We start from the raw sequence: 26890 nt of genomic DNA on the forward strand, positions 1-26890 counted from the left end.
AGGTATGGAAACGGGGCTTGGACTACTACATGGGGCTGGAGCGTCCAGTGTTTGAAGCCCGAGGCTGCCCTAGAAAGCACTATATAACCTGGAAGAGGTGGGCGGACTACAGGGGGCTGTGGCTGGAGCCGCCGCCGCGGCAGGATGCAACTGAAGACATATTGTCCTGAGAACCAGGGTGAGGGTGCGAGTGTACTATAACGTTTGCATTTACTACTTAGCTTGGATCAAGCTGACCGTCGTGAACAGGGCTAGGGTGGGACCCTGGAGGGGGTGGCGTTCAGGGGTTGGGGGGATATGGGTAGTTTAAAGTACAACGCTGATCCTGCTTACTGTATTGATTGCTATGTTTTTCTTTCTTATTTTATGCTCACAGCCCCTCCGGTGTTCGGAGTACTGTGGATATCTTGCAATCATATTTGACTTATCAATAAAAACTGGTTCTGAAAAAAAAAGAAGGTGGGAGTCCTGAGCTGGAGGAAATGGAGGCCACAGTCAACAGTGTGGAGATGGTGCTAGGAGTTGGGAGTCCAGACACAGCTCGATAGGACCTGACACAACAACAACACGGTGAGTAACGACCAGGGACTGGGGGGACATGGGCTCAATGGCACACATGCACAACAATGTGTCGCACACTGCACACCTACAATGACCCTGGATCATGTCCCTTATCCCCATGAAACACTGCAGCACACACACATAGCAAGAACAGCACATCGACATTGATGCCTATGTGGTACAATGTGAAACTCCGACACTGCAAAATAGAGGACACAACTGGCTCCGCACATGTGGAGAAACAGGCCTACTACATCTGACAGAGATGGAAACTGTGAAATGGAAATGTACGCGTACAACCTCACATCCGTAATGTAGTCAAAATGTACACTGTCCCGCATCTAAATGCAGCACCTCCAAAACAGTCACGATGTACATTGTCACACAGTCTGCATGTAAACAAGAACAATGACAACATACATGTCAACACAATGTCAACATGCATCTCCACTTCACAATGCAGAGGGACACACAACACCTCCAGCAGAGCAGACCAGACAACTCATCAGTGATGACAGAGAGGACACCACACCTTCGACAACTAGGCTCTACAACGGCCCATTGACATCCCATGCAACCCACCACCAGGATCAGGGCAGCCAAGCTACTTAGGGGAGAACCCAGCCCCTGCAACAGACCACACAGCATGAAGCACCCGCAAGCACGGCAGGCCCACAACACTTCACCGACCCACACATGGCACCCCAATGCCAGGTGTCAGAACGCCAAAAGGAGGTGGGCGGACAGGTGCGGGTGTGGTCCGAACCCATGGAAGGAGAAATAGATCACATAATGGGTGTCCATTACCCTTCAGGGACCACCTACACCCCACAAAGGATAACCACACTGTCATAGAGATACATGCAGATGCACATTTCCAGGACAGAACCACGTCCAGGGGCACGCACATATCAGTCACTCACCCACGTTGGCTCTGCGTACGACGGCCCAGTCCATTCCCTTTACAAATTGAGGGGGTGACGACAAAGCTACATGTCCAACCACCAACCCGCTGCCTGGGGTGACATGTCTGGGTTCGCTGTACACAGCACAATGTAATGCCGTAGGGTCCAGGGCCCTCATGCATACAACAAGAGCACAGGGACACACGCAGATATTATGTTGAACTGGCCTTGGGCACGTGCGCCCAGACCCTTTATTAGCAGGGCCACATGTACAGTGACCTGTGCTGAATTTGTGTGGGGTGAGTGTGAGACCGCCCACAGGGAATGCTTAGTGCCGGCAACATCTTGAACCTTTGGACACCAGTGCAATGGAAACAGACAACACCTGCATAACAGAGTCAACTGCTGAGCAAGATGGAGGGATCCGGAGCAAGTACAGAGGACACTCAACATACAAACTGAAGTGTCCGTGAGTTTCAGTGCGCTGAGGTTGGGACACTAGAGCTGAGCGCGCTAATCTGCAGATAATGTCTAGGATAGTGTCCCTCAGGGACATTCCTGATGCACCTGAAGGGGGTGGTGTTACACCTGCATCATCTCCACCATCGTCGTCCCAGGTCTCCCACACTGCGTGAGGTGACATTGTTGCATGAGCTCTCCACAGCACATAACCAAACAGTAATGGAAGATGATTCTTGGTGCACTGAGTTAGTGGCACCTGGAGGGCTGAGCAGGGGATCAGGCAGATGATGGCATCCACGACAGGTGTGTGCATCTCCGTCAATCAGCCAGTACCACTGTTTCGTCTCTGGCAGATGGCGTTTTGAGGTGGTCCTGGTGATGGTGGCGTGTGCCTCCTGTGGTGATGCCACGTCCGGGCCGGTCTGGACTCAATTTGATGTGTGAGCCCTGGTGGGCCGCATTTGTGGCCGGAGGCAGTGGACAGTGCAGGGCCACAGACACATGGCATTGATGACCCTAAGACCACAACCTCAGAGGCCATCCAATACCTCTGAAGAAAGGGTCCCAGACTTGACCAGCACAGAGTTGGTGGCCCCTATTGCACAGCGGCTGGCACAGGCACCCCGCCACGGGATGTTGACTAGCGGTCCACTGAGGTAGGGCTACATGGACTGAGCGGGTCCTCGTCCAGGTCCACGGTGATTGTGGTGGAAGGTTGCGGGTGACAGTGGAAGGTGTCCTCCAGGGCATGATGCAGAGGTCTGATCTTATCCTGATACAGCAAATGGGGGAGTGGAAAGCGACAGACTCGATGCCACCACCAATTCAGTATCAGGTATATGAGGATGAAAACTATCCCCTAGTCCATTGACACCACCAATGTACGATCAGAGAGTGTCCATGAATGTCAGGAAACAGACTTAGGGGCACCGGGCTGAGGGGGATGCAGTCTGCGATGATGCCGGTACACTGATATGAACTCCACCATTGCTAAATCAAGACTCTGTGACCTACTGTACCGCAGTGTACATCTGTTGCCCTTCAGGTGTGGCTGTGGGCAGGGCTCCCTTTTGTGGTGCAGGCTGTGGTCTGACTTTGCACCAGGTCGGAGCAGGTGTTAATTTGCGGCTGCTGTCATGCATTATCGCATGCTTTGTGGTCATATCGCCGACCTGGCTGGTCGTTGAGAATGTTGCGGAGTGGTGTTGTCACAGCTTTTTGGACGGGAACTCCTACTTTGCATCTCATTAGCGTGGGTCGGGTCATCAGTGGCGATGGTTTTTGCGGCTGCTATCGTGGGTAAACTGGTGCTATGGGCTGTTAGCACCAGCTTGTGAAAGGGGTGATATCTTTATCGCGACTTTGGCTGCGGTAAAGTGCCGTTAACTCGGCGATAGCTCCTTGAGAATATGCCCCCAAGTTGGAATCTCCTGAAGAATGATATTGAAATTGATAGTGATAGATATATTGATGCCTATTTACATAGACAATTTGGGGAACATTAAAAGTTACTCCTGTAGTACTCTTTTGCTTACTCTTACATGCCTTATTGAATTAGCCTCACAACATCTAAAATGGGAATATTCATCTATAATTAGTACGAATGAAAAGGACTGTGCCTCTTTACCTATTTTAGATATTTTGGGGCCACTTGCAAACACTTGCAAGAGTACATAAAAGAGTACATAAAAGAGTTATTTTATGTGCTCCAAAATACGATCGTGAATAGGCCACATTGTCTTCTTGAACTAGGTGCAAAAGTAAGGTGAGTCTGTAATAGGGTCATATATGTTAAAATGTAGTTGGAGCTCTAATCTTCTTGGTAGGCATTGCCCTTCTTCAGGTTCCCAAGAGCTTGCTTAACATTGGCGTATTTGGCTGTAGGAGTTTAGACTCAGTTTTCTCCCCTTGTTTCGTTGAAAAAATGCACTATCAACCCTTCCTTTTTGAGAAGCTTTTTTGTAAAGAACATAATTTTTCTGGGTATTAAAGTGATTTGTTCACTTTAGAACGGTTAATTAAGGTCACTAAGTGGCCAGAGCTTTAATTTAGGCATCAGTCATGGGGTTCCAAGTCACAACAAAGCAAGATACCAACAAGACAAAGAGTAGCTCTGGAGTGAGTGCTTTGCCATAACAACATCCTTCCACATGACAACATACAATCCTTGCCCATAAAGAAAAAGTAAGAAAATTTAAGATAAGTGATATTAAAATTAAGGACAGAAGAAAGGAAATTAGAGAACATATAAAAAATAAAAGGTTAATATCCTTTAAATTGAATCTCCTCCCTTTTGCACCCCCGTCCACCCCAATAATCGAAATTGACCTGGTACTGTTGCATCTTGTATGGACCCTCCTAAGAAGCCCCCTTATTTATTTATTTATTTATTTATTTATTTATTTAGAGATTTATAGAGCGCCTGGTGACCCGGAGGCATCCCCGCGCTATAAAGTCAAAAGTCAGAAACGAGCAGAAGGAAGCGAAAAGACCTATTTAGGAAAAAGAAAGGTTTACAATCGGTTATCGGAAAATAAATAAAGTCCAAACCTATAGTATTCTACATTCTTGCTTTAACAGTACCATGAGCAACAAAATTGCACTATAATGCAGAAAGTCAGACCATAACCATCATTTTCCACAAATGCCCTTCAACTTTACTGTACAAGGCCTGAGTATTAAACAATGAAGTCCTGTGTCTGCACTAACACCGAGGGGTTTACAATGATACTAGAACAATAAATAACATGTGAAACCAAACAAAAGGCAGCCTTCTAATCGGGAAAAGCAGACCCGATTTACATAAATATATGCAGATAATCACCTCTGAGGTTTCCTCCTATTTTTAGAGTAATTTTAGGACAACCAGAGAATTCACAGGGGATTCTCCAGCTCCACCTGGTGGTCTGCAACAGTCTCAAATTTTCACACGATGCTAACTAATTTATGAATTTTCCTTTGCTGTTTGCTTTCTTCATGGGAAAATATGTTTTCCTGTGTAGAAACCTCTTCAACAAGTGCCGCAATAATCTTGGGGTTTCTGTCCCCACTCTCTCACCCCAATTAGCATTTACTCCAGCCCTTGAGAATGAAAAGATTATATCTGGGAGTATATTTGAGGTGGAAAACAGCCTGGAAAGATTTATAAATACACCAAAAACTGGGTGTTAGCTGCCTTTTTCAGGTGCCCCAGTCACACTTCTTCCAATAAGTAGATTTACTTAAACATAAAATTATGGCATGTGGAAAGGATTTTTTTAGGAGTAAATCCATTTACGATTGTGTAAATTTACATTTTGTAACTCATTAAAAACAATAGGCAACCAAGCCTTTTGCAAGCTTAAGTTCAACTTAGGTGCGCAAATGGCTTTTTGAATGAAGCCTGCCATGTCCAGGAGAAAATAGGGGAATATTAGCAACACATTTTATCACAGAGATAACGTGCTATTAGGAACTTTTATCTCAAATGCAATAAAATATCCGGCGATAGTGGCTCAATGCGTGAATATCGCTGGAAATCCAGCGATATTCAGGCATTATCGCCAATAGGGTCTTAACCTGAATATATAGCTCCCATTGGATATACAGGGTAAGAAGTGTAGGTTTTGGCGATATTCGCGGTTAGCGCACATTTTTTTATCGCTCTGCCTGCGTTGATAATAGGCGATAGCGATGGTAGCGACTGTTTTTAGTCGCTAACAGGTTGGGTACGCCCACTTTGCATGTCATTAGCGATAAATATCGCTGACATGCAAAGCGGGCCCCAAACCTGTCGCTTTCGCCTAAAGCTAACTAACTACTGTTAGTGACAGCTTGCTAATAGGGCCATAAAATTATCGCCGCTTTAGCGGGAAAAAGTCCTGCTAAAGCGGTAATAATGCCCTTGATAATATGCCCCATAATGCCTCACTAGAAATTCTGTTCGACTTATGCCGCATTGTGGGGCATATTATCAAGAACGGATTTAAATGATCGCTGCTTTAGCGGTAGTTTCCTGCCGCTAAAGCGGCGATAATTTTAACGCCGCTCTTGATAATATGCCCCTCTATGCTGTTTAGTCTTTCAGACCTTTACTCAGTTCCATGACTTAAATATGTGAGAGGAACTACAAATGTTGCTAGAAAATATTGCTGTGTCAGTGTAGTATGTCGGTCTACATGCAGTAAACTGGTGGCGTTGCAGCTACTCACCTCTGTCATAGACTATAAGATTGCCACTGGTTGGTGGGAGTTGCACTTCTGGCAGCTTGCTTCTGGTTACATTGAACGAGAACACTTTGCTCTTCACTCTGTGATAGTTGTTTCCCAGGAGGTCTCTCAACTGCAAGTCCCCCAGCAGCAGTTCATCGTGTAGGGCATCCAATCGCTGCTGAAGTTTAATGTTGTCCAACATGCAGATCTCATGATCCTAAGAAATTTGGACAAAAGATTTATCACTATATTTGTTCGGTGAGACTCGCAGATGCAGTTTTCTTAAGATTATGGCGGTGCACATATCCTCTGTATCCACCAAGACTTAAAGGTGATAGGCGCGTCATCCCTTCTCAATCATGCGGCAATCCAATCCATTCCTAGAAAATACCAGGCTCCGTGGCCAATGAGCATGGCTGGCAATTGGTGACTAAGAGCCCAAATCGTATAATCCTTACTATGTGAACAGGTCTTCTTACTCATTTGAAAATGACACATGAACACCAGGAGTAAGACACACATAAACATAGAAAAAAATCTTGGGAACACAGATGTGGGTTTCTAAGGCTTACCTTGGGCCGTATTACACATTATCATTGTTTGCACCTGGCACACCTTTCAAAATGGAGCGCTGTCAATGCGCCTCCTAAGGGGTTCTTTGACTGCACCCATGTCTGTAAAATTGCCCGGGCGTAGTATGCAAAGGAATTCCTTCATTTGCATAGGGCACGCCCCTATGCAAATGAGGGAATACCCTCTGATGGCAGTGCTTTAAATGCACCAGCGCTTTTGGTATTATAGAAAAGGACGCACAAGCGTCTGTGCCCCTTTCTATAATATCAAAGTGCCCCTGGGACGCGCAAAGTGGGCTCAAACGCCCATTGCGCCCTCGTAGCACCTTCTGTAATATGGCCCTTGGTGTTATTGCAATACTGATCGTGATTCAGTTTATATGATGTTCACTAGGGCACTGATATCAATGGTGACATGAGTTACCTTGGCATTTACCGAGGGACGAGGCAACTCAGGGGGATATTTTCAAGAATGTGTGATAATTACCACAAAATTAGCTTAACGCAACTCTTCACATCACAGTCTATCGCGGGAAAATAACGCTGTGTTAACGTTATATTCTCAACACGGCGGTACCATGCGATAGTCTCACAATAACGTGTCAAATGATCACGTTAAAATCAACGCGACGCCGCAAAAATGCGAAACACGAATGTGAAAAAAGCGGCAATGTCCCAATCCGCGATACAAAACTCAGCGATAACCAGTGACAGGCCTGCAATACCCACGCATCAATCAATCAATCAATCATAGGCATTTGTAGAGCGCACTACTTACCCGGAGGGTCTCAAGGCGCTAGGGGGGTGGGTGCTGCTACTGCTCGAACAGCCAGGTCTTGAGCTTCTTCCTGAAGGCGAGGTGGTCTTGGGTCAGGCGCAGGTCGGTCGGGAGGGAGTTCCAGGTCTTGGCGGCCAGGTAGGAGAAGGACCTTCCTCCTGTCGTCGCTCTTCGGATGCGGGGGACGGCGACGAGGGCGTGATTGGCTGATCGGAGGTGTCGTTTGGGAGCGTAGAAGTTGATGCGGTTGTTGAGGTAGCTCGGGCCTTGGTCGTGAAGGGCTTTGTGAGCGTGGGTGAGGAGACGGAAGGTGATTCTCTTGTTGACCGGGAGCCAGTGCAGGTCTCTCAGGTGTTCGGACATGTGGCTGTGTCGTGGGACGTCGAGGATGAGTCTGGCTGAGGCGTTCTGGATCCAATGGAGTCTCTTCTGGAGCTTGGCGGTGGTTCCGGCGTAGAGGGCGTTGCCGTAGTCCAGTCGGCTGGTGACGAGGGCCTGGGTGACCGTCTTCCTGGTCTCGGTGGGGATCCACCGGAAGATCTTCCGTAGCATGCGCAGGATGTTGAAGCACGACGAGGAGACGGCGTTGACTTGCCTGGTCATGGAGAGGGAGGAGTCCAGGATGAAGCCCAGGTTGCGTGCGTGGTCTGTCAGTTTGGGTGCGGTGCCCAGGGCGGGGGGCCACCAGGAGTCGTCCCAGGCGGAGGGCGAGGATCCCAGGATGAGGACTTCCGTCTTGTCCGAGTTCAGCTTTAGGCGGCTGGTCGACATCCACTCGGCTACCTCTTTCATTCCTTCGTGAAGGTTGGCTCTGGCGGCGGCGGGGTCGTTGGTCAGGGAGAGGATCAGCTGGGTGTCGTCGGCGTAGGAGATGATGTTTAGGTTGTGTTGGCGTGCGATGGCAGCGAGGGGGCTCATGTAGACGTTGAAGAGGGTTGGGCTTAGCGAGGAACCTTGGGGTACGCCGCAGATGAGTTCGGTGGACTCTGACTTGTACGGTGGTAGGCGGACTCTCTGTGTCCTTCCGTCGAGGAAGGAGACGATCCATTCTAGTGCCTTCTCCTGGATTCCGACGTTGCTGAGGCGCTGCACTAGGGTGCGGTGGCAGACGGTGTCGAAGGCCGCGGAGCGGAGAGGTCAAGGAGGATGAGGGCCGCTGTTTCTCCGTTGTCCATCAGGGCTCGAATGTCATCGGTGGCAGCGATGAGGGCGGTCTCGGTGCTGTGGTTGGCCCGGAAGCCCGACTGCGAGGGGTCTAGGGATCCATTCGTCTCGAGGAAGGCGGCCAGCTGCTTGTTGACGGTCTTCTCGATGACTTTGGCCGGAAAGGGGAGCAGCGAGATGGGACGGTAATTCTTGAGTTCGGTGGGGTCCGCTGTTGGTTTCTTGAGTAGCACGCTGAGTTCGGCATGCTTCCAGCTCTCTGGGAAGGTGGCGGTGGTGAAGGAGGTGTTGATGATGTCCCGTAGGTGGGGTGCGATGACATCGTCGGCTTTGTTGAAGGTATGGTGAGGGCAGGGGTCGGTCGGCGATCCGGAGTGGATGGAGTTCATCATGCGGACGGTGTCTTCGGTGCTGATGTGGGTCCAGGTGCAGAGGGTGGTGGTGGGGGGCGTTGGTTCGGTCGTGTCGGTCGTGGCGTTCGTCGGTTGGGTGCTGAAGCTGTCGTGTATGTCCGCGATCTTGTTGTGGAAGTAGGAGGCGAGGGAGTTGCAGAGTTCTTGCGATGGGGTGATGTCGTTGTTTCCGGCGTTGGGGTTGGAGAGCTCTTTCACGATGTTGAAGAGTTCCTTGCTGTTGTGTGCGTTGTTGTCCAGCCAGTCCTTGAAGGCAGTTTTCTTGGTGCATCATGCGGGAAAATGCACCAGAAAAGCAGTGAAAAAAAATGGTGAGATGAGAATGTGCGAGTACAACCGCACATCCGTGATGCAGAACAAATTTCCATTGTCCCGCATCAAATAGGCATCTCTTCACAAACAGTCACAATGTACAGTGACATGCAGTCTGCATGTAAAGTGTGCCAATGCGGAAACATACATGGAACACACTGTGAAACCGCATCTCCCCTTCACATTGCAGAGGGACAATCAACACCTCCTGCACACAGATGTGTCATGTCCATGATCAATCAAGTGTGAAAGCAAGGCCGAATTCATGGGTAGTGACTCCCCCTTACACACATGTAGCTCATGTTGTGGGACATGAGGCACAGGGGGCATCCCTGCATCCCTGCATCATGGTGGCACGTAATTGACCCTGTTGTCATGTGTAGGTCACAAATGACAGCCTATATGTAATGATTTGGGACACATGTGAAACACCGAAGAGTGGGATTTCGTACTATCTGTGACACACAGAACTGGCATTTCGAATACGTGACACCCTAAACAGCCTCTCCGTACAGAGGTGAAACACCCACCATCCATCATCAAATTATGAAATCGTTAGCACTACATGTGGCACTTACACTTGTCTGAGTAATGTTATTGTACAGATGATTGCTATGCGCTCAGGGAATGTGTCTTGGAATGCATTTATTAGCACATGCTGTGCCTGTGGTCATTTTGTACTGTCCCATGATTGCTAAGGACTGTCACAATGTGACATGCTCATGTGAAGAAATTGTCAATGATGGTGTTCCTACTGGCTATTCCTGCTGCAGCTGCAGTGGTGTGTGGTCCACCTGCCTCATCTTCCTCATCATCGTCCGGTGCATCTGGCACTTGGATCCATGGGGCATTGGTGCGTACACATATGTTGTGCAGCACACAACATGCAACGATCATCTTGCAGACAATGCCTGGCCTGTACAGGAGCCTACCACCTATGATGTTCAGGCACCTGAAAAGTGACTTCGACACGCCAAATGTGCATTCCACGATGCCCCTGGTGCGTTTGTGGGCCGTATTGTACTGCCTCTGGGCCTGTGTGTTCTAGGCTTGGAGGGGTGTCATTATCCAGGTGTAGAGTGCATATCCTTGATCACCTGTAACAGTGCAGAGAGACATGAGTCTATATTTCGTTCTGCATGATGTGTTGGCAGGCTCACTGCTACATTGGTGTGTGAAATATGTGACTTTGTGATTCCTGTGTGACATGTACTGCTTGTAGCAAATGTGCAGCTTCAATGTGTATTACGTAGCCTCACTGCAGCTCCTCCATCCCCCCGGGCCTATTCACAATTGTGCATAGCGCAGTTGCATCACTTGCACTGCCATGGCATACCGTTGTCATGCCTGTCTGCGCATGTCCACAAGCCTGACAACGACACTGTGATGTTGTGCGCTGAAGATGGGTGGCCATGTGTGTGTAGGCCTATGGTAAGGATAGGGCGGACACAGATGTAGAGTGCATGGCTGGCTGAACTCACCATGCGGTTTAGGGTAGACTTTGGCTTATGCTGCGGTAATAGCGACACACATAACAGTTGGCATTTATGATCCCTGACCCCGAGCGGGCTTGCGCTACCACATTTTCCCCTTCGGCCGGGCCCGCACTCCCGGGGCATGCTACATAGCAACATTGTATATTGCGTGACAGGTGGCGCCGATACTACAACAGAGACACGCCCATTAGTTACTTCCTTGGCAAGGCCTAAAATTAACCAGAGCCACGGGTTGATTAACCTCACCCCTACGCTGGACTGTCATACGCAAATCCACTCCGCTTATGCTCACAGGGGAGTACGACACAGCTACATGGCCCAGGTCTACCCCACCGCCTGAGGTGAAATGTTTGCGTCTGCTTCACACAGCACAATGTAATGTGGCTGTGCTTTGGGCCCTCATGCATACATACTGACCACACGGACACACTTAGATAGTTTGTGGACCTTGCTACAGGCACGTGTGCCCGACCGCTTTTATAGCCAGGGTCACATGTCCAGTGACGCCTTTGCTGGATGAGTGTGGGGTGAGTGTATGCCACCCCTCAGGGGCTGGTTGGTGCTGGCAACAACTGCAACAGTGATCAGACAATTAGAAGTTCAAAGTTCAAATAGCAAAGGTCCATGTCTTGAGCTGCACAGAGTTAGTGGCCCCGGATGCACTGCGGCCGGCACATGCACACTGCCATGGGACGGTGACTTGCGGTGAACTAGGTAGGGCCACGCGAGCTGAGCGGGGACAGTGGATGGTGTCCTGCTGAGCATGAAGCCGAGGGCAGAAGCCGGCAGAAACAGGCAAATGGCGGAGTGGAATGCTACAGCCTCATTTTTGCCACCAAGTGAGTATCACCGACATGATGAGGAAGACAACCCCCAGGCAATAGACTCAGATGCCACCAAAGTTCAACCATAGGGTGCCCATGAATTGTGGGGCACAGAGTTAGTGGAACCATGGTGGTAACGTTACTTTGCGGGCATTACTATGAAGTGCCATTACTACGCATTTTTTAGTTCGAGTTTACCTTTATTTTGCATGTTTTTACAAAGCATTCTGTTACTTCGCAAATGCTATTACTTCGCATTATTTTACTATGACGGGACATGCAAAGAGGAGAGAGGTAAGTGGGAGTGTGTATTTAAGGGTGTTTGAGTAGTAGTTTTTTTAGTTTTAGGCTAGTGCAGGGGTTTGTGTTTTAAGGTTTAGTGTAGTGTTGTAGTGTTTGTGTAGTGCAGGGTAGTGTTTGAGGGTTTAGGGTAGTGTCGGAGGGTTGTGTAGGGTAGTGTAAAAGTATAGGTGTCGGAGTGAGAGTAGGGAAGTGCTGGGGTAGTGTTTTAGGGTTTAGGGTAGTGTTGTAGTGTTTGGGTAGTGTAGGGTAGTGTTTTAGGGCCCGATTCACAGAACTAACTTAAGACAAAATCCTAAACTTACTACTTTTGGTATTCACAGAAGTTAGGATTTTGTCTTAAGTTTGTCTTAAGACAGACTTAAGACAGACTTAAGTTAGGATTTTGTCTTAAGTCTGTCTTAAAACAAACTTAAGACAAAATCCTAACTTCTGTGAATACCAAAAGTAGTACGTTTAGGATTTTGTCTTAAGTTAGTTCTGTGAATCGGGCCCTTAGGGTTTAGGGTAGTGTCGGTGGTTTGTGCAGGGTAGTATTACAGTGTAGGGGACGGAATCGTAGTAGAGGTAGGGGTAGGGACATGCTGGGGTAGTGATTTAGGGTAGTGTTGTAGTGTTTGTGTAGTGTAGGGTAGTGTTTGAGGGTTTAGGGTAGTGTTGAAGTGTTGTGTAGGGTAGTGTTTAAGTGTGGGTGTCGGACTGATAGTAGGGGTAGGGTCATGCTGGGGGTAGTGATTTAGGGTTTAGGGTAGTGTTGTAGTGTTTGGGTAGTGTAGTCTAGTGTTTTAGGGTTTAGGGTAGTGTAAGGGGGTCGTGTAGGGTAGTTTATCAGTGTAGGGGATGGACTGGGTGTAGGTGTAGGGTCATACTGGGGGTAGTGTTCTATGGTTTAGGGGAGTGTTGTAGCGTTTGTGTAGTGTAGGGTAGTGTTTTAGGGTTTAGGGTAGTGACAGGGGGCCGTGTAGGGTAGAGTAAAAGTATAGGTGACGGAGTGGGAGTAGGGGTAGGGACATGCTGGGGTAGTGATTTAGGGTAGTGTTGTAGTGTTTGTGTAGTGTAGGGCGTAGTGTTTGAGGGTTTAGGCTAGTATCGGAGGGTTGTGTAGGGTAGTGTTGTAGTGTAGGGGACGGATTGGTAGTAGGGGTAGGGTCATGCTGGGGGTAGTGATTTAGGGTTTAGGGTAGTGTTGTAGTGTTTGGGTAGTGTAGTCTATTGTTTTAGGGTTTAGGTTAGTGTAAGGGGGTCATGTAGGGTAGTGTATCAGTGTAGGGGATGGACTGGGGTAGGGGTAGGGTCATACTGGGGGTAGTGTTCTAGGGTTTAGGATAGTGTTGTAGTGTTTGTGTAGTGTAGGGTGGTGTTTTAGGGTTTAGGGTAGTGTCAGTGGGTCATGTAGAGTAGAGTTTGAGTGTAGGGAAAAAATGTGAGTAGGGGTAGGGTCGTGCTGGGGATAGTGTTATAGGGTTTAGTTTAGTGTTGTAGTGTTTGGGTAGTGTAGGGTAGTATTTTAGAGTTTAGGGTAGTGTGAGGAGAACATGTAGGGAAGTGTTTGCGTGTAGGGGCAGGACTTTGGAATAGGGTAGAGTTGTGCTAAAGGTAGTGTAGAAGGGATTACAGTAGTGTTGAGTATTTTGAGTACTGTTGGGGTGTTTATTTATTTTTAAAATGAATTAAAAAAATTATAATACCTTTCTAAGTGACTGTGTGTTTATTAATAGAAAAAAAGCGAAGTAAAAGTATGCTGTGCATTAAAATACATACATGATTTTTAATTTAGAAAATATATTTTAAATTACCCTCCCCCACCCAAAACCCCTATTTCCCTGCAATCTTGTGCCATTGTTTAGGTAACTTTTATTTAATTTCTTTTTTTTTTTTAAATGGTCCTTCTTTGCGTAGTAGTGGTATGCAAAAAAATATACTGCAAAGTAAAAGAATATTCCTATTTTAAAAGTGGTTTGCGCACTAAAAATATGCGGAGTAATAGATTTTGCGATGTAATAACATCGCACTAAAAGCATGCGTAGTAATGGCATGCGAAGTAAGGTCATATATTCCACCCGGGCTGAAAGGGGATGCAGTCTGTGATGAGGCCTGTACAATGGTATAAACTCTGCCATAAGTAAATCAAGAGTAGACGCAGTTCCAAATGTGTGACTTACTTGACCGCAGTGCTGTCCGGAGGCAGTGGACAGCAGGGGCACACATCCAAGTGTCGTTGGCTCACGATCCACAGAGTTAGTGACACCAGGGCAGTTGTTGGTAGTCTACGGTCACCTCCGTAACGATGATCCTTTTTTCCTCCAGACTGAACTGCGTCTTCCTCTTACAACTCTCATAGTGTGCAATGATATGAACTCTGCCATTATGAAATCAAGACTCAGTTCCAAATGTGTGACCTACTGGACCGCAGTATGGGCCGAAGGCAGTAGTCAGCAAGGGACCACAGACATGTGTGGTTGGAATGCTATGCACAGAGTTGGTGGCACCACATCGAAGGGAATACAGTGATATCAAACGTCCCATGAACATATGAACACGGCCATCTGGATATCAAGAGTCAGTTCCAAATGTGTGACCTACTTGACCGTAGTGTAGGCCAGACGCAGCGGAGGAGTACGCCAATGAGAAAGGAGTACTGCGGGCCTATGTCGCGGAAGGCGGTGATGGTCTGAGGAGGCTCCCAAGGTGGCGGGCCTCGGGCTTAGAGCTTGCGCCGGCATGTGGTGGGCCTTCGTTGACACACGCCAGTGTCGGCAGGTGAGCATTAAGGCCTGGGTGTGCAGGGGCGCAGTCAATGCCCTAAAGGATTCTGGAAATGGGACTTGATAGATTTATCCACCCTAAAGGACATTTAGGATGCAAACGGTATAGCCCCCATTGAACACTTTCAACAGGTATACAACATGTTTCCCAGCCAGCTATTTAAGTACCTGCAACTCCGCCATACACTACACTCCAAGATCCCTCCTAGGGAAGAGACCATGGAAGAGTTGCCCTTGGAGAGACTGCTGCTGGAAGGCCACATGACTGCCAAGGCAATCTCTCTAATTTACGGCACAGTAATGGTGAACAAACAGGGAGACTTGAGCAAACTAGGAGGGCACTAACATATGGATCTGGGATATATAGACGATGATGATGACTAAAGGAACGCCTTACAATTCGCCAGAAAGGTGGCATTACATGCGCCCCTCCGGTTAACACAGCTCAAAATACTACTCAGGATTTACTACAATAGGACATTACTGCACATAACAGAATGGTTGGAACATGATAAGGGTCCTTCCATTAAATGCTAGGGAGATCTGCTTGATCATGGTGCAGTTATGTACAGGGTTATGGACCAAGCTGGAAATTGCTCTGTGCACACTTATAGATGGGCAGGCACCCCTAATACTACTAGGAGTATTGAGGGGTTCAGAGATTAGTTTGTACCATAAGTTAGAGGTCAACCTGGGACTACTGCCGACTGTTAACCAAAAGAGAAGTTTTACGAAAGTTTATATTTTTTTCTTTACTGCAAAGCTCTAATTTTCCCTAATCTGGACTGCCTTTTTGCTGATACTGCTGCATTTATGTAGTTGACCTGGAATCCTTCTTTGCTGCACTAGTTGAATTTTGCTTCATAATTTCTGTTTGCTAAAGCTCATGGATCTATCCTCAGAGGATTTTAAAACTGATTTCTTTACCCCTTTGTTTTAGATCTGTAGATGCTGTTAAAAAGGACTGAACTATCCTTCTGCCTTTAATGGTAGTAGGAGTCTGTAATCCCATATCTGATGTTTGTTTTAAACCATCCTATTTAGATTTGAACCTCTGATGAAATGTGTAGCCTTGCACTACATGCTTTAATATTCTTGACTGAGATGCTTGAGGAATTGCTTTTCTGTGTCGATTTTGCAACATTAATACAATAACTAAACTATCTAAATTGCTTGAGTCTATTATTGTGTCCTGATGTTCTTTATTTGAACTGAGCTACATTTTTCTTGTGATCTAAATGCGTTGTAGGCAGAATCAACTAATATTTCCAGGCTGTCAAGTTTTGCTTCTTCTATTCTATGTCACAGCAGCAGAGCTTCTAGTGTGTGTCATTTTAGTTAGACTTAATTTCTTTAGGAGATTGGGTTTACCCATTGCAATACTTTATTTTTACAGTATGTTTCATGAGAGAGAGAAGAGTGTATTTTAAACTTATTTCAAACTTGTGAGTTATTCACCAATTAATGGTCCTAATTGGGTGGCTAACATTGTGTTTTTGACATTCTAATTCCCACCCCTCCTATCAGCAGACAAAGATCCATCAGAGGACCATTCTCTTCTGTGGAGAGGATAATGCTGAAATCTGTCTAGCTGTACGGGGCCCAGTACAGTTAGAGGGCTACATTAGTAAGTAGTGGATTGAAAGATAAACTTAAAATACATATACCGCTTACACTGGATCAAATCCAAGCTCTTGGAAAGCCATGTCTGGGCTCCCTGATGATACTGAGCCGCTGTTAACTCTGAGACACTGACTATGATGAGCCTTATCTGTACACTCATTAAGTGGAGGATGGGCCATTGAACTCATATTAAGTATTATCAATGGCTTAATATTTCCAGGGATTCAGTGCCATCAGTGATTCTGTGACGTCAGTGGCTCAGTACAGTTAGTAGCTGAGTGCTTATAGTGATGCAGTATGATTATGTGCTCAGTATTATTAGTTGCTTATTATAATTACTGAAATAATATCATCAGTGAAGCAGTATCCTCCATGGTTCTATATCATCTATGGCTCTGAATTATTATCTAATTTTCCATTCTCGCATTTGTTTATTTTTTTGGGGGGAATGAATGGGAAAATCTTTCTTTCTACACCTCGATAGTCCTGTCTGTCCCAAGAATTACAGAGTAATGAACTGGTTGGAGGGCATCTGACAGCAACTAGTGTGGAGGCTATGTTTTTTTTAAAGATTAAATCAAGTGCTATATCAAGCGCTTTGTGTTAGAAAAAAGTTTGTGGGACCGGTCAAAGAAAAAGTGTAAACACCTTCCTCTCTACTGAGCAGGGTTCCATCTTCTATATAACAGCTGATGCATATCTATATAGAGTCTCTGGATCCTCTAGATGGATTCTTGTCCAGTCATACAAAACATTATTTGAATGAATACATTCTTCCCAGTTGTTAGGCATACATTGACTTTCTCAATTTCCAAATAAGCCCACAGACCATGGGGTAGAAATATTCAAATAATTTCTGATACAAGATATGTTCCCATGATTCCTCCCAAAAAATAAAAAAAATTGAGAGATTGGAAAATGTATTCAGAATTATGCAGCATTTTGGATACATACCTCAGACTAATGGCCAGATTGTCCAATTGAATTTATGAGTAATTCAAGCAAAAAATGATCTCTACATTACCACTGATAAATACTTAACTTACTTAGACTGGCATAAATAAACTGAATGCTTCCAAATTTAGTTGGTTCTTAAACTCCCAAAAATATTTGATACTCACTGGCAATCTAGGAGCAGATGAACAGTGATGAACAAAGAAAAAGGTAATCAGAAACCGTGGCATCAGGGCGATCATTTTGAGAACCTGGAAATAAAATGTAACAAAGTGTTAATCATAGTATGGTGTTAATCATAGCATCTCAAATGTTACCAAGTACAGTTTACTTTTTTCATGTACTCAAATCTTCAGGCAATTATAGGATGAGGGGTTTGTACTTACAAAAGCATAGTAGACATTTTTAAAGTGAGGAGGGAAGACGGAAAGAAATTCCAATCTGTAGCCCTTAACACATTTTCATTGGAGAAAGAATTTCTTTCTGAACAAGTGCCTCAGACTATATTTCTTGGTTTCATCAATACCGTTTTTCCATAGCCAAAATGATTTGAATATGTGATACAGAATTTAAACATCTAATTTGGGTTTATTTTGCCTCACATTTATAGCAGTCCTCATTGTTATTCTCTAAAACGTTTCGTATGGTATAACATGGTTGTAGAAAGTCTCTTCCGTCACCTTTAGGTTTGTCATTTTATTAAACGTGTACCTGTAGTCATTATATGTATGGATATGGTGATTTTAATCTCCTATTTTCTTTGCCTGTTGAGCTGTCTTCCAAGGCATTTAAAAATGATGTAAGCAATTCCTATCAGGGGTTATCTCCCAGCCACAGCCAGTTAACCCTGTCCTTGGAGACATAATTATGCGTTGGTCCAGATTGGCATGCTGTCATAATAGATACAACTATAATAATTGAAACACTTATACTCAAACTGTAAAGTTTAAATACTTCAATTCTGAAATATTTTATTTTAAAAATGCTTGTCCGATCTATTTTGTACTGAAGATCGTGAAACTTAGAATTATGGTTACATCTGGGTTTTGCCTGGTTTTGAGTGCAGAATTAATGAAACGATAGGGTTATGTATAAGATTACATATGGGCTATAGTTAAATTTAGGTTTAAAGTTAGCATAAGATTTGGTTCAGGGTTTGGAGTTAACCTTTGCATAAGGATGCGGGCTCAGGCTAGGGATATGTTTATAGATAGCATTATGCTTATGGACAGCGCTAGAGCTAAGCGTATGGACTGCTATAGGCTGAGGATTGGAGTCAGGGTTATGCTTAAGGCTAGCATCAGTGTCAAGAATACAACTGTTTCCGCGAGAGAAAGCCAGATGATAATGTCCCAATCTCTCCTTTAGGGTTTAGACAGAAATGTCAACTATTGTGATCTTGACCTCTTTTGGTGGAATATGTAATGGCCAGAGCTGCTGACTTTGGAGCTGGGGGACCAAGTTTGAGTCTCGGCGTCGGCGCAACATCCTGTGATTCTGGGCAAGACACTTAATCTCCCCATGCCTACCAAACATGAATGTGTCCGTGTATGATGTAACTGGTGCTCATGTAAAGTGCTCCAATGACTTTGGGTCGAGTTTGTGCTATACAAAACTGCAAAAACAACACAATGCAGAACTTTCTTCTGCTGATATTTGGCACAGAACAAAAGAGCAGTGTGGGGAGAGAACAGTTAAGAGTTCCTCCATCCCTCCATGACAGCTGTCTGCATATTGTGAATCTCTTTGAATAAAGCTCTACCAGCAATTCCACCACCCACTTTGTACACATATCATTTCAACACTGTAATGACTGATGGGAATCAGTTTCACATTTGGCAGAGCATAGGTACTGCGGAGACTACAATGTGAGGGTAAGTGGTGTTCTCAACTGCCTGCTAAGGTGCTTAATTGCTTTTTCTTCATAGGGTAGCTGTCCTTCACTACAACGTGGGATTCTGAAAAAATCCAAGCATCACACAAAAAACAAGTGTCACAAATGAGCCATGCGCATTCAGCAGGAGAATTTGTAGTATGTAGCTGGTGTTGCATTTAGGAGCACACTGTCAGCAAAAAATTACTAAAGCATTGTGTGGAAACCACTATCCTTTACAGATAGCACTTTTCCCATTGAAATGACAGCTAAATGTATACATACAGTTTTACTGATAAAACTATATAATGTACAAACAAAAATATGTGGGTATAAGTGAATATTTGCCATTGCGCATTATCAAGAAAAGAGCCATGATTTGTTTTGATCCTACTAAAATCTTTGTTTCGGTCACACATCAGAATTTCAAAAAATGTGCTTCACTTATGCTTTCTTAAATGTTTATTTTTTAGAAATATTTGTACAGTTCATTTATTTGTATTTACGTGTTGTTTTGTGTTAGAAGAAAACTATATCCTAAAGCCTGTCTGTGAAAATTGGGTTGCTGGTTGAGTGGAGTGTGATCTCCTCTCAAACAGCAGTCAAATCTTTGTCAGAGTGAATCACAAATGTCACAAAATAAATTCTCTGGTAGCTTGGCACAAAAGCAACCAGGCTTAAATTAGAGGCAATGTATAAAGTATTTATTCAGTACTTCAACAGAAATAATGTAAAAACACAACTAGAAAAGTCCTACACTAATTTAGGAAAATTGAGTAAAATGTAATACAGTATGTGAGACCAAAATGACAAATACTCAAGCTGTGGAACCGGAGATATGGCGTTTTAACGATTTTGGTACGTATAGCACCTAAAAGGACAAAGCGCCATTTGCAGTTATCTGGGTGTGCGACACCATGTGAAAGTCACAAGTTCAGGCCAACCATGATGGGACACGTCTGGATACAGAGACAAAGTTAGTTCTACAGTAAAAGTTACCTTCTCAAAGTCAGCCACGAAGACTCCAGTTTATAAGGTTCAGTTCATACGGTAGGAGGCCACTAATAGCAGGGAGATCAACACAGATGGTGTCGCTGTAGCATGAAGAGCAGGCCGGGTGTCACGGATAATCATTGCTGTAGCATGAAGATCCTGTCAGGTGTCGCGGACGGTCGCTGCTGGACCTTCCCGTTGGCAAGATCTTGGAGCCAACATGCCCATTTGCAGTTGCAAAGAGCCCAAAAATGTCAGGATTTCTACTTTTCTTCACATGAGGAGTTCACATGATGTCAACCAAAGATCCAGAAACTGGGAGGTATCTCTTGAGATCAGGAACTCACTCTAGTAGAGGCCAGCAGGGCTCAGGTAGGTCAAATTGCAGGTCCGGTGTCACGGGTCAGCTGGGCAGTTGCAGAAAGGCCACTGGAGCTTGTTATGTTCCTGTAGCTCAGAATAGAAGGTTAGTCTGCCGCGCCTTGGATTAACTGCGCTGGGATGAAGGGAACAGGCCTTCTTAGACAGCATGGCCGGCATTAGACAGCAGGGCAGTCCTTTCCTTGTAGTATCCAGAGGTCCAGAAGTGTACTAAAGAATTGGGCTAAGGGTCCAATAATTGAACCCAGTGACAGGTTTGAAGTGGGAAAACCTTTGAGATTTAACCCCACATCGGCCATGTACTAGGATGTCTGGAGTCACAAAAGGCTAGTATGAAGCAATTTCTTTGTGTGTGTGCGCTGAGGCAGCTCCTCCTCTCCCATCATGTGAGATTAGCCCATCCTGCTAACACCCAGTCCCCCTTTGTGATACTGTCAGGGAGGAATACACAAAGGCCAACTACACCTAGTCATGTGACCAAGGATACAGGCTGCAGAAACGAAATAGTACAAGAAAATGCCAACTTTCTAAAAGTGGCATTGTGACTTAAAATCTGACTCTGCCATTAAAGAGTTTTTGAACTTCTATTAGACACAAAAATGACACTTCTAACCCAGTGTTATCCTATGGGAGAGGTAGGCCTTACAGTAGTGAAAAATGTATTTGTGAGTTGTTCTCTACCAGGACAAGTAAAACTTAAAAGTACCTGTCCAACTTTTTTAATACAATGCAACCCGCCCTAGGTGCTTTTTAGGGCCTACCCTAGGAGTAACATATATATATATTTAAAAAAGGCAGTTTTAGGTTTGGCAAAAGGTTTATTTTGCCAAGTTAAATTACAATTTAAACAGGCTGTAATGGCAGGCCTGAAATATGTTTTAAGTGGCTACTTAAGTGTGTGGCACAATAAGTGCCGCAGGCCCACTAGTAGCATTAAATTTACCAGCCCTAGGGATACGGTATATCACTTTACTAGACACTTATAAGTAAATTAAATGTGACAGTTGGGTGTAAGCCAATGTTACCATGTTGAAAGGACTGGTTAGCAGTGGTAAAGTGCACAGTCCTAAAGCCACCAAAAACAAAATCAGAAAATAGCAGGGGAGAAGGCAAAATGTTTTGGGTCGACCCTGCAGAGATCACCAAGTCCAACACTTTTCTTTCTCACTGTCAATATTTTCAGATAGTTCACTTTACAAAATTCTTTTAGTTTGCAGGAAGAGAAAGAAAATTAAACATCAGTCTCCACGTTACAAAAATAAAACAGCAATTTCTCAGAAAGGTTAGATTGACATTTGGACTCTGTCTTTAAGCACACTGCAAATGTGACAAGACAAAAACAAACACTAAAGTTATCTTTAATGCTCTTTTACCTTCTGAACTCCAGCATGGCTATTTAGGTGCCCTCTCATGGCTCAAGGGGCTAGCACTGTTGTAGGTGTGCCCTCTCCCACCTCTGGACCCCGCTGCAATGCACCGGCTGCATCTGTGGTAGCTACGCCCCTGTTTACAACTACTATTACTCCTTAGCTGTTAGTTTGCACAGAGCCTCTGGCTAGCAATGGGATACATCTCTACGCAACAAGTCATTTTCATCATCATCATTTACAGTGATGCGCATATTTAATTTTTTTTAAGAATCTGACATGGCTGACTGCAACATTAGATACTGCTCTAATAAAACTTTAAGAACTTTCCTGAAACTCTGGTGGGTATCTTACAACTTTGCCAGGTTTCTTTGTGCTGCTGAATATCATGTCTAATGGCTGTGGCTTGTCAACACAATCGTGTTATCCCTATTAATTAAAGCAGGTCAGAATGCAATGATTTGGTTAATTTTACTTCTTATACAGGGATTTCTATGATTGGGGACTGTCATGGTTTCCATATTCAATATGTACATTGGAAGTAGCACTTAATTTGAACTGGTGGTGGTAAATGGGGCTCACAGGCACTCATTTTTGGAGAGATGCACTTATTTTTCCCCGAACAGTTTGATAAACATAACATATGGACTTGTAAAGCGCACGTTCACCCAAAAGGGTATCTTGGTGCTAAATAACAGATGTTCATTGTTACCCAATTCAATGGTACCCATTTTATGAACCTCAGAAGGATGAAAGGCTGAGCGGACCTGTCAGGGGTTGAACCTGTGACCATGAGGTCAAACACAGGCCATCTAGAGTGCATGTATTAGTCCACTAAGCCACGAGATCCAGAGCAAGAGAGAGAAAAACACAGAGAGGAAGAGAAAATTGGGGAACCGATAACAAAGGGAGAAAGCAGGGATGAAAAAGAACCTACATCATTGAGATAAGGGGGGTGTCTGGTGGTGGTTTAAAGAGGCATGAGGTATAATCAAGACTACAGAGCCTTGGTGTTCGGCACCCCACCTTTGATAGAGCCGACAGCAGGCTCCTGAGCAAAACGTTTGGCCACAGCACGTATTCCTTTACAAATTAAGTACTGATTCGAACACTTTCCAGTTGCAAACATGCTTATGAAATTTAGCTCTATTTAAAAATCCATCACATAAATTGAATGTCTTAATAAAACATACATGTGAATATTAGTGTAGGAAAGTGCCCTTTTCGACATGTTCACCCCCACTTTTTGCCTGGTATTTGATGTGATTTTGACTGGAAGTGAACTGGGTTCCTGCTAACCAGAGCCCACTGCCTGATCTCTCTCCCAAAATCGTACAATTGTTTCCCCAATTAGCAATATCTTTGGTACCCACTGAAAGTCCCTAGTAAATGGTATTAAAGAGGATCCCTAAGGGCAGGAGCTCGAATTGTGCCGCCCTAAGGGCCCCCGCACGAAGCTCATGCAAACTGCCACTGCAGCTTCGTGTCTTGGTACAGATGAAAGTTAAAACACAACATGGCACACAGCCTGTGTGCCATGTATACCAACACTGCATGCAGTATAGGTAAGTCATCCCTACCGCAGGCCTTACAGCCCAAGGGCAGGGTGTACTATACTACATGTGAGGGCATCACTGCATAAGCAGGTATGCCCCTGTGCTGGTCAATTCCATTGCTGGCAGTACAAGTGAACGGGGAAGCCATTTAACCATCATGCGCCGGACACTGATAGAAACAATTTCCCCAGCTACATGATGGCTTCACTGAAAAAAGGGAAGTTTGTTATCAAACATCTTGGCTTAATAATTAATTAGTGTCAGATTGAGTAATACATGCATACAGAGGGCCCCTTAGAGGTACCCTCTGAAACCCTACTAGCCACTGGTGTGCCGATTGACTGGTTCTAACCAGCCTTCCACAAGAGATGAATTTCTAACCCCCAAGTGTGAGGGTCTTTGCTCTCCGGGGCCATTAAACCGAGCCAGCTCGAGCAGGAGTTGCCTTGCACCTCCGCCAATAGGATGACCTGGGGATTGGCATTCCAAGGAGCATCAAAGAGCCCCACCGCCTTTGGTATATAAATCTGGCTTCTCTCACAAGAGAGGAAACAGACCCCCTTTGTCCAGAGCCCTTTGGCACCTGGGCAGGCAGGAAAATTAGCTAGTCAAGACAAGCGTGTACCCCCTCAGGTGAGCACTGCCCCTGAACTGGGTTACCTGAAGTGGATGCAACTTATCAGAAGTGATGGCAAATTTAGGATCTTTGGGATGGAGTTATGCCCACTTACGCCAGGAAGTGGTCATACAGGGTGTGTAGTGATCCCAATAGTAAGTAGCCCATTGGCTACTACCCTGTACTCCCCTAACTCCCCTAAATTCATTTTACAGGAAAGCGCTGGTACCAGGAAAGGTGATCCTGCCGACCAACATAAGAAGAAGTGCCAAAGAGACATGAAAGCAAGAACTGCAAAAGAAGCAGCTGACTTGGCACCAGCCCTGCCGGCCTGTTCACCTATTCTTGACAATTGTGCTAAAGTCATCTCACCCTGCAAGCTGTTGATCCTCCAAAGCCTGTGAGAACTGCCAGCACTTCTCCAAAGACCCCTGAGCTCCTGTGGAACAACAGAGCTGTTTCTCTGCATCTTGCAGGTACCAAAGACTGAGCTGTGAAGCTCCACGACTGCGAAAACCCAACACTAGAAAGCACCACTGCACCTGTGCTGCCTAGCCTGAGCTGAAGTGGGCCAATGGGGCCAGTGTGGCCCTGAGATCCTGAAGATCTATGAAGATGGAGGACACTGAAGAGTCGCAAAAGCAGGAGTACGAGGACGAGCAACTGGCTTGGAACCAGCCCTGCCTGCCAGTCTGCTGTTCGCTGTCAAAACTGCACCAGCGATGTCTTGTCCTGCAGCTGTTGTGCCTCCAAAGCCTGAGATTTCTGCCTGCCTTCACTAAAGCCTTAAAAACTCCCATGGAACATCAGAGCTGCTTTCCTGTGTCTGGCAGGCACCTCAAAGAAGACTGTGAGTGCTTCGGATAGAAAAAACCTGACAACACAAAACACCCTTCACCTGTGTTTCCGAGCCCGAGCTGAACTAGGCCAATGGTGCCAGCGTGGTTCCCCGGCCCTCCAGAGACAAAGCTCACCTTGGACTTGCCCACTGTGGACTTTCCAACGCCGCATGGAGCCTCTGTTTGCAGAACCTCTCTACTGCAAGTGTTGCCGGTGATGAAAATCCGATGCCTTAAGACACCTCTGCACCCATCTCCCTTACCCCCTGGAGAAGAGGACCAAAGCCGCTCACACGTCCGCAAAAATAACAAGAGTTGAACCCCTGTTGGTTCAGCAAGGTGAGTGCCCCAGTCCGAGCCTACATCCTCTCTTCCGACGGTCCCATCTCCATGGATTTGAATGGGCCACCCAACGCTGTAAGGCACCTCTGCACCCGGACGAACCAGTGCTGCCCAAAGTGAACAGTTGGTGCTGCCTTGGACCTTGCCCCATACACACCTTAAGTCCAGAAGATCGGTCACGTAAGTTGCTGTTGAGTGCCCAGATGCAATACATGATTTTCCTACAGAGGTTAACATTACCTCAAAGTGCTTCAAATCTGATTTAAAGTATCACAATCACCCGACACTGAAAACCACACATCTGCGCTCAGATGCCTCAGTGCCTCTCGAGGTAACCTGTTGGTGTTGCCTAGGATCTTGCCCTATACTCACCTTAAGACCTGAGGAAGGGTCCCGTAAGTCATTGTTAAGTGGCCGAATGCAGCGTATGTTTGCTTCCTAAGTTAACATTGCCGCAAAGTGCTTCAATTACGATTTAAAGTATCAAATGTTTCTTCAAACCTGCTATTTTAAAAGTATTTACCTGATTTTGATGCTCTTGGCGCCTAAAGTTATATAAAGATAAGTGTTATTTTTATAAATTCATGCGGATCTCCTTATTGAGTCGGGTGTGTCATTTATTGGCTGTGTAGGTGCAGGGGAAGTCTAACACTCCTCTCTGATAAGCCTAAGGCTGCTCGACCAAACTACCCTCTAAGAGAGCGTTTTAGGATTGGTAGAGCAAGCTCCTGTCTACTAGAAAGGAAAACTCTGGATTCTTTGCACAGTATACCTCTTTTTGGTACACCATATAAAGAGCCAGCTTCCTACAGTAAGGAAATTGGCTTTAACATAGCAGAACTACAACAGAGCTACTTTTGACTGCGTCACAAATTTTTTGCTCTTAATGCACAGACAGCCTGACAGAAATACCAGACACAAAGCAAAAGTAAAACAACTAAAACGTACATATTTATATAATGATACATGATACAGACAATTTACTCAAAAAGGCTATCTGTATGTCCCAACATGTAATTACTTGCTAGCAGCTCATACTCCTGGGGACTGCGAGGGCAGATTTTAGAAGTGCATTATGTAGCTCAGAAAAACTTTTTTCATCTGAGAGGAATGAGGGGGTGTTTTTGCACTAAGCGGGGGAACAGGCCTCTCCGTTCATGCAGAAGTGGGTTAATAACGAAATGAAGGAAACGTATGGAATCTATAAAGTCATGCAGCATTCAGCAAAGCTGGTCGTAAAATGCCTAGTTTACCTGACGCCATAGACTTCCTGGTCTGTACGTTGCGTTTTGTTCAGAACGTCGCTTCCCGAAAATGCAGGCGGAAGTATTGAGGGGATGTTTTGGGTTGTGATTTAGTGTAGTGACGTATTCCAGATGGTCCACATTAAGTGCAAAGATCTTTTTGTTTTGTTCAGGCTACTTCAAACATTCCTGGAAAGATATTTGGAGAATTTCATTTTGTTCCGTGATCGTGCCGTTTTCGTACAATGTTCTACGCCTAGTTTGGGGGACCTGGTGCTGCATCACTAGTACCCTTTGTGCACGCTGTGCTTCATCCGAGCCTGTGTTTGCAGATGGGGCCCACCAGCACTATTTGTTTCG

General features: G+C 45.4%; 1 protein-coding gene across 1 annotated transcript in view; it reads right to left on the reverse strand.

The window, feature by feature from the left end:
- Positions 1-26671, reverse strand: part of LOC147698470 (fibrinogen-like protein 1) — a 203073-nt gene extending 176402 nt beyond the window's left edge. Inside the window, exons 1-3 of the mRNA XM_086933449.1 lie at positions 26540-26671; positions 17487-17570; positions 6119-6335 (exon numbers count right to left, since the gene is read on the reverse strand). Of these exons, the coding sequence (XP_086789575.1) occupies positions 6119-6335; positions 17487-17561 (292 nt within the window). The 5' untranslated portion in view covers positions 17562-17570; positions 26540-26671. The remainder of the gene's footprint in view (positions 1-6118; positions 6336-17486; positions 17571-26539) is intronic.
- Positions 26672-26890: the final 219 nt, after the last annotated feature.

The sequence above is a fragment of the Lissotriton vulgaris genome, chromosome 8, assembly GCF_964263255.1.
Source record: "Lissotriton vulgaris chromosome 8, aLisVul1.2, whole genome shotgun sequence".
Taxonomy (NCBI): domain Eukaryota; kingdom Metazoa; phylum Chordata; class Amphibia; order Caudata; family Salamandridae; genus Lissotriton; species Lissotriton vulgaris.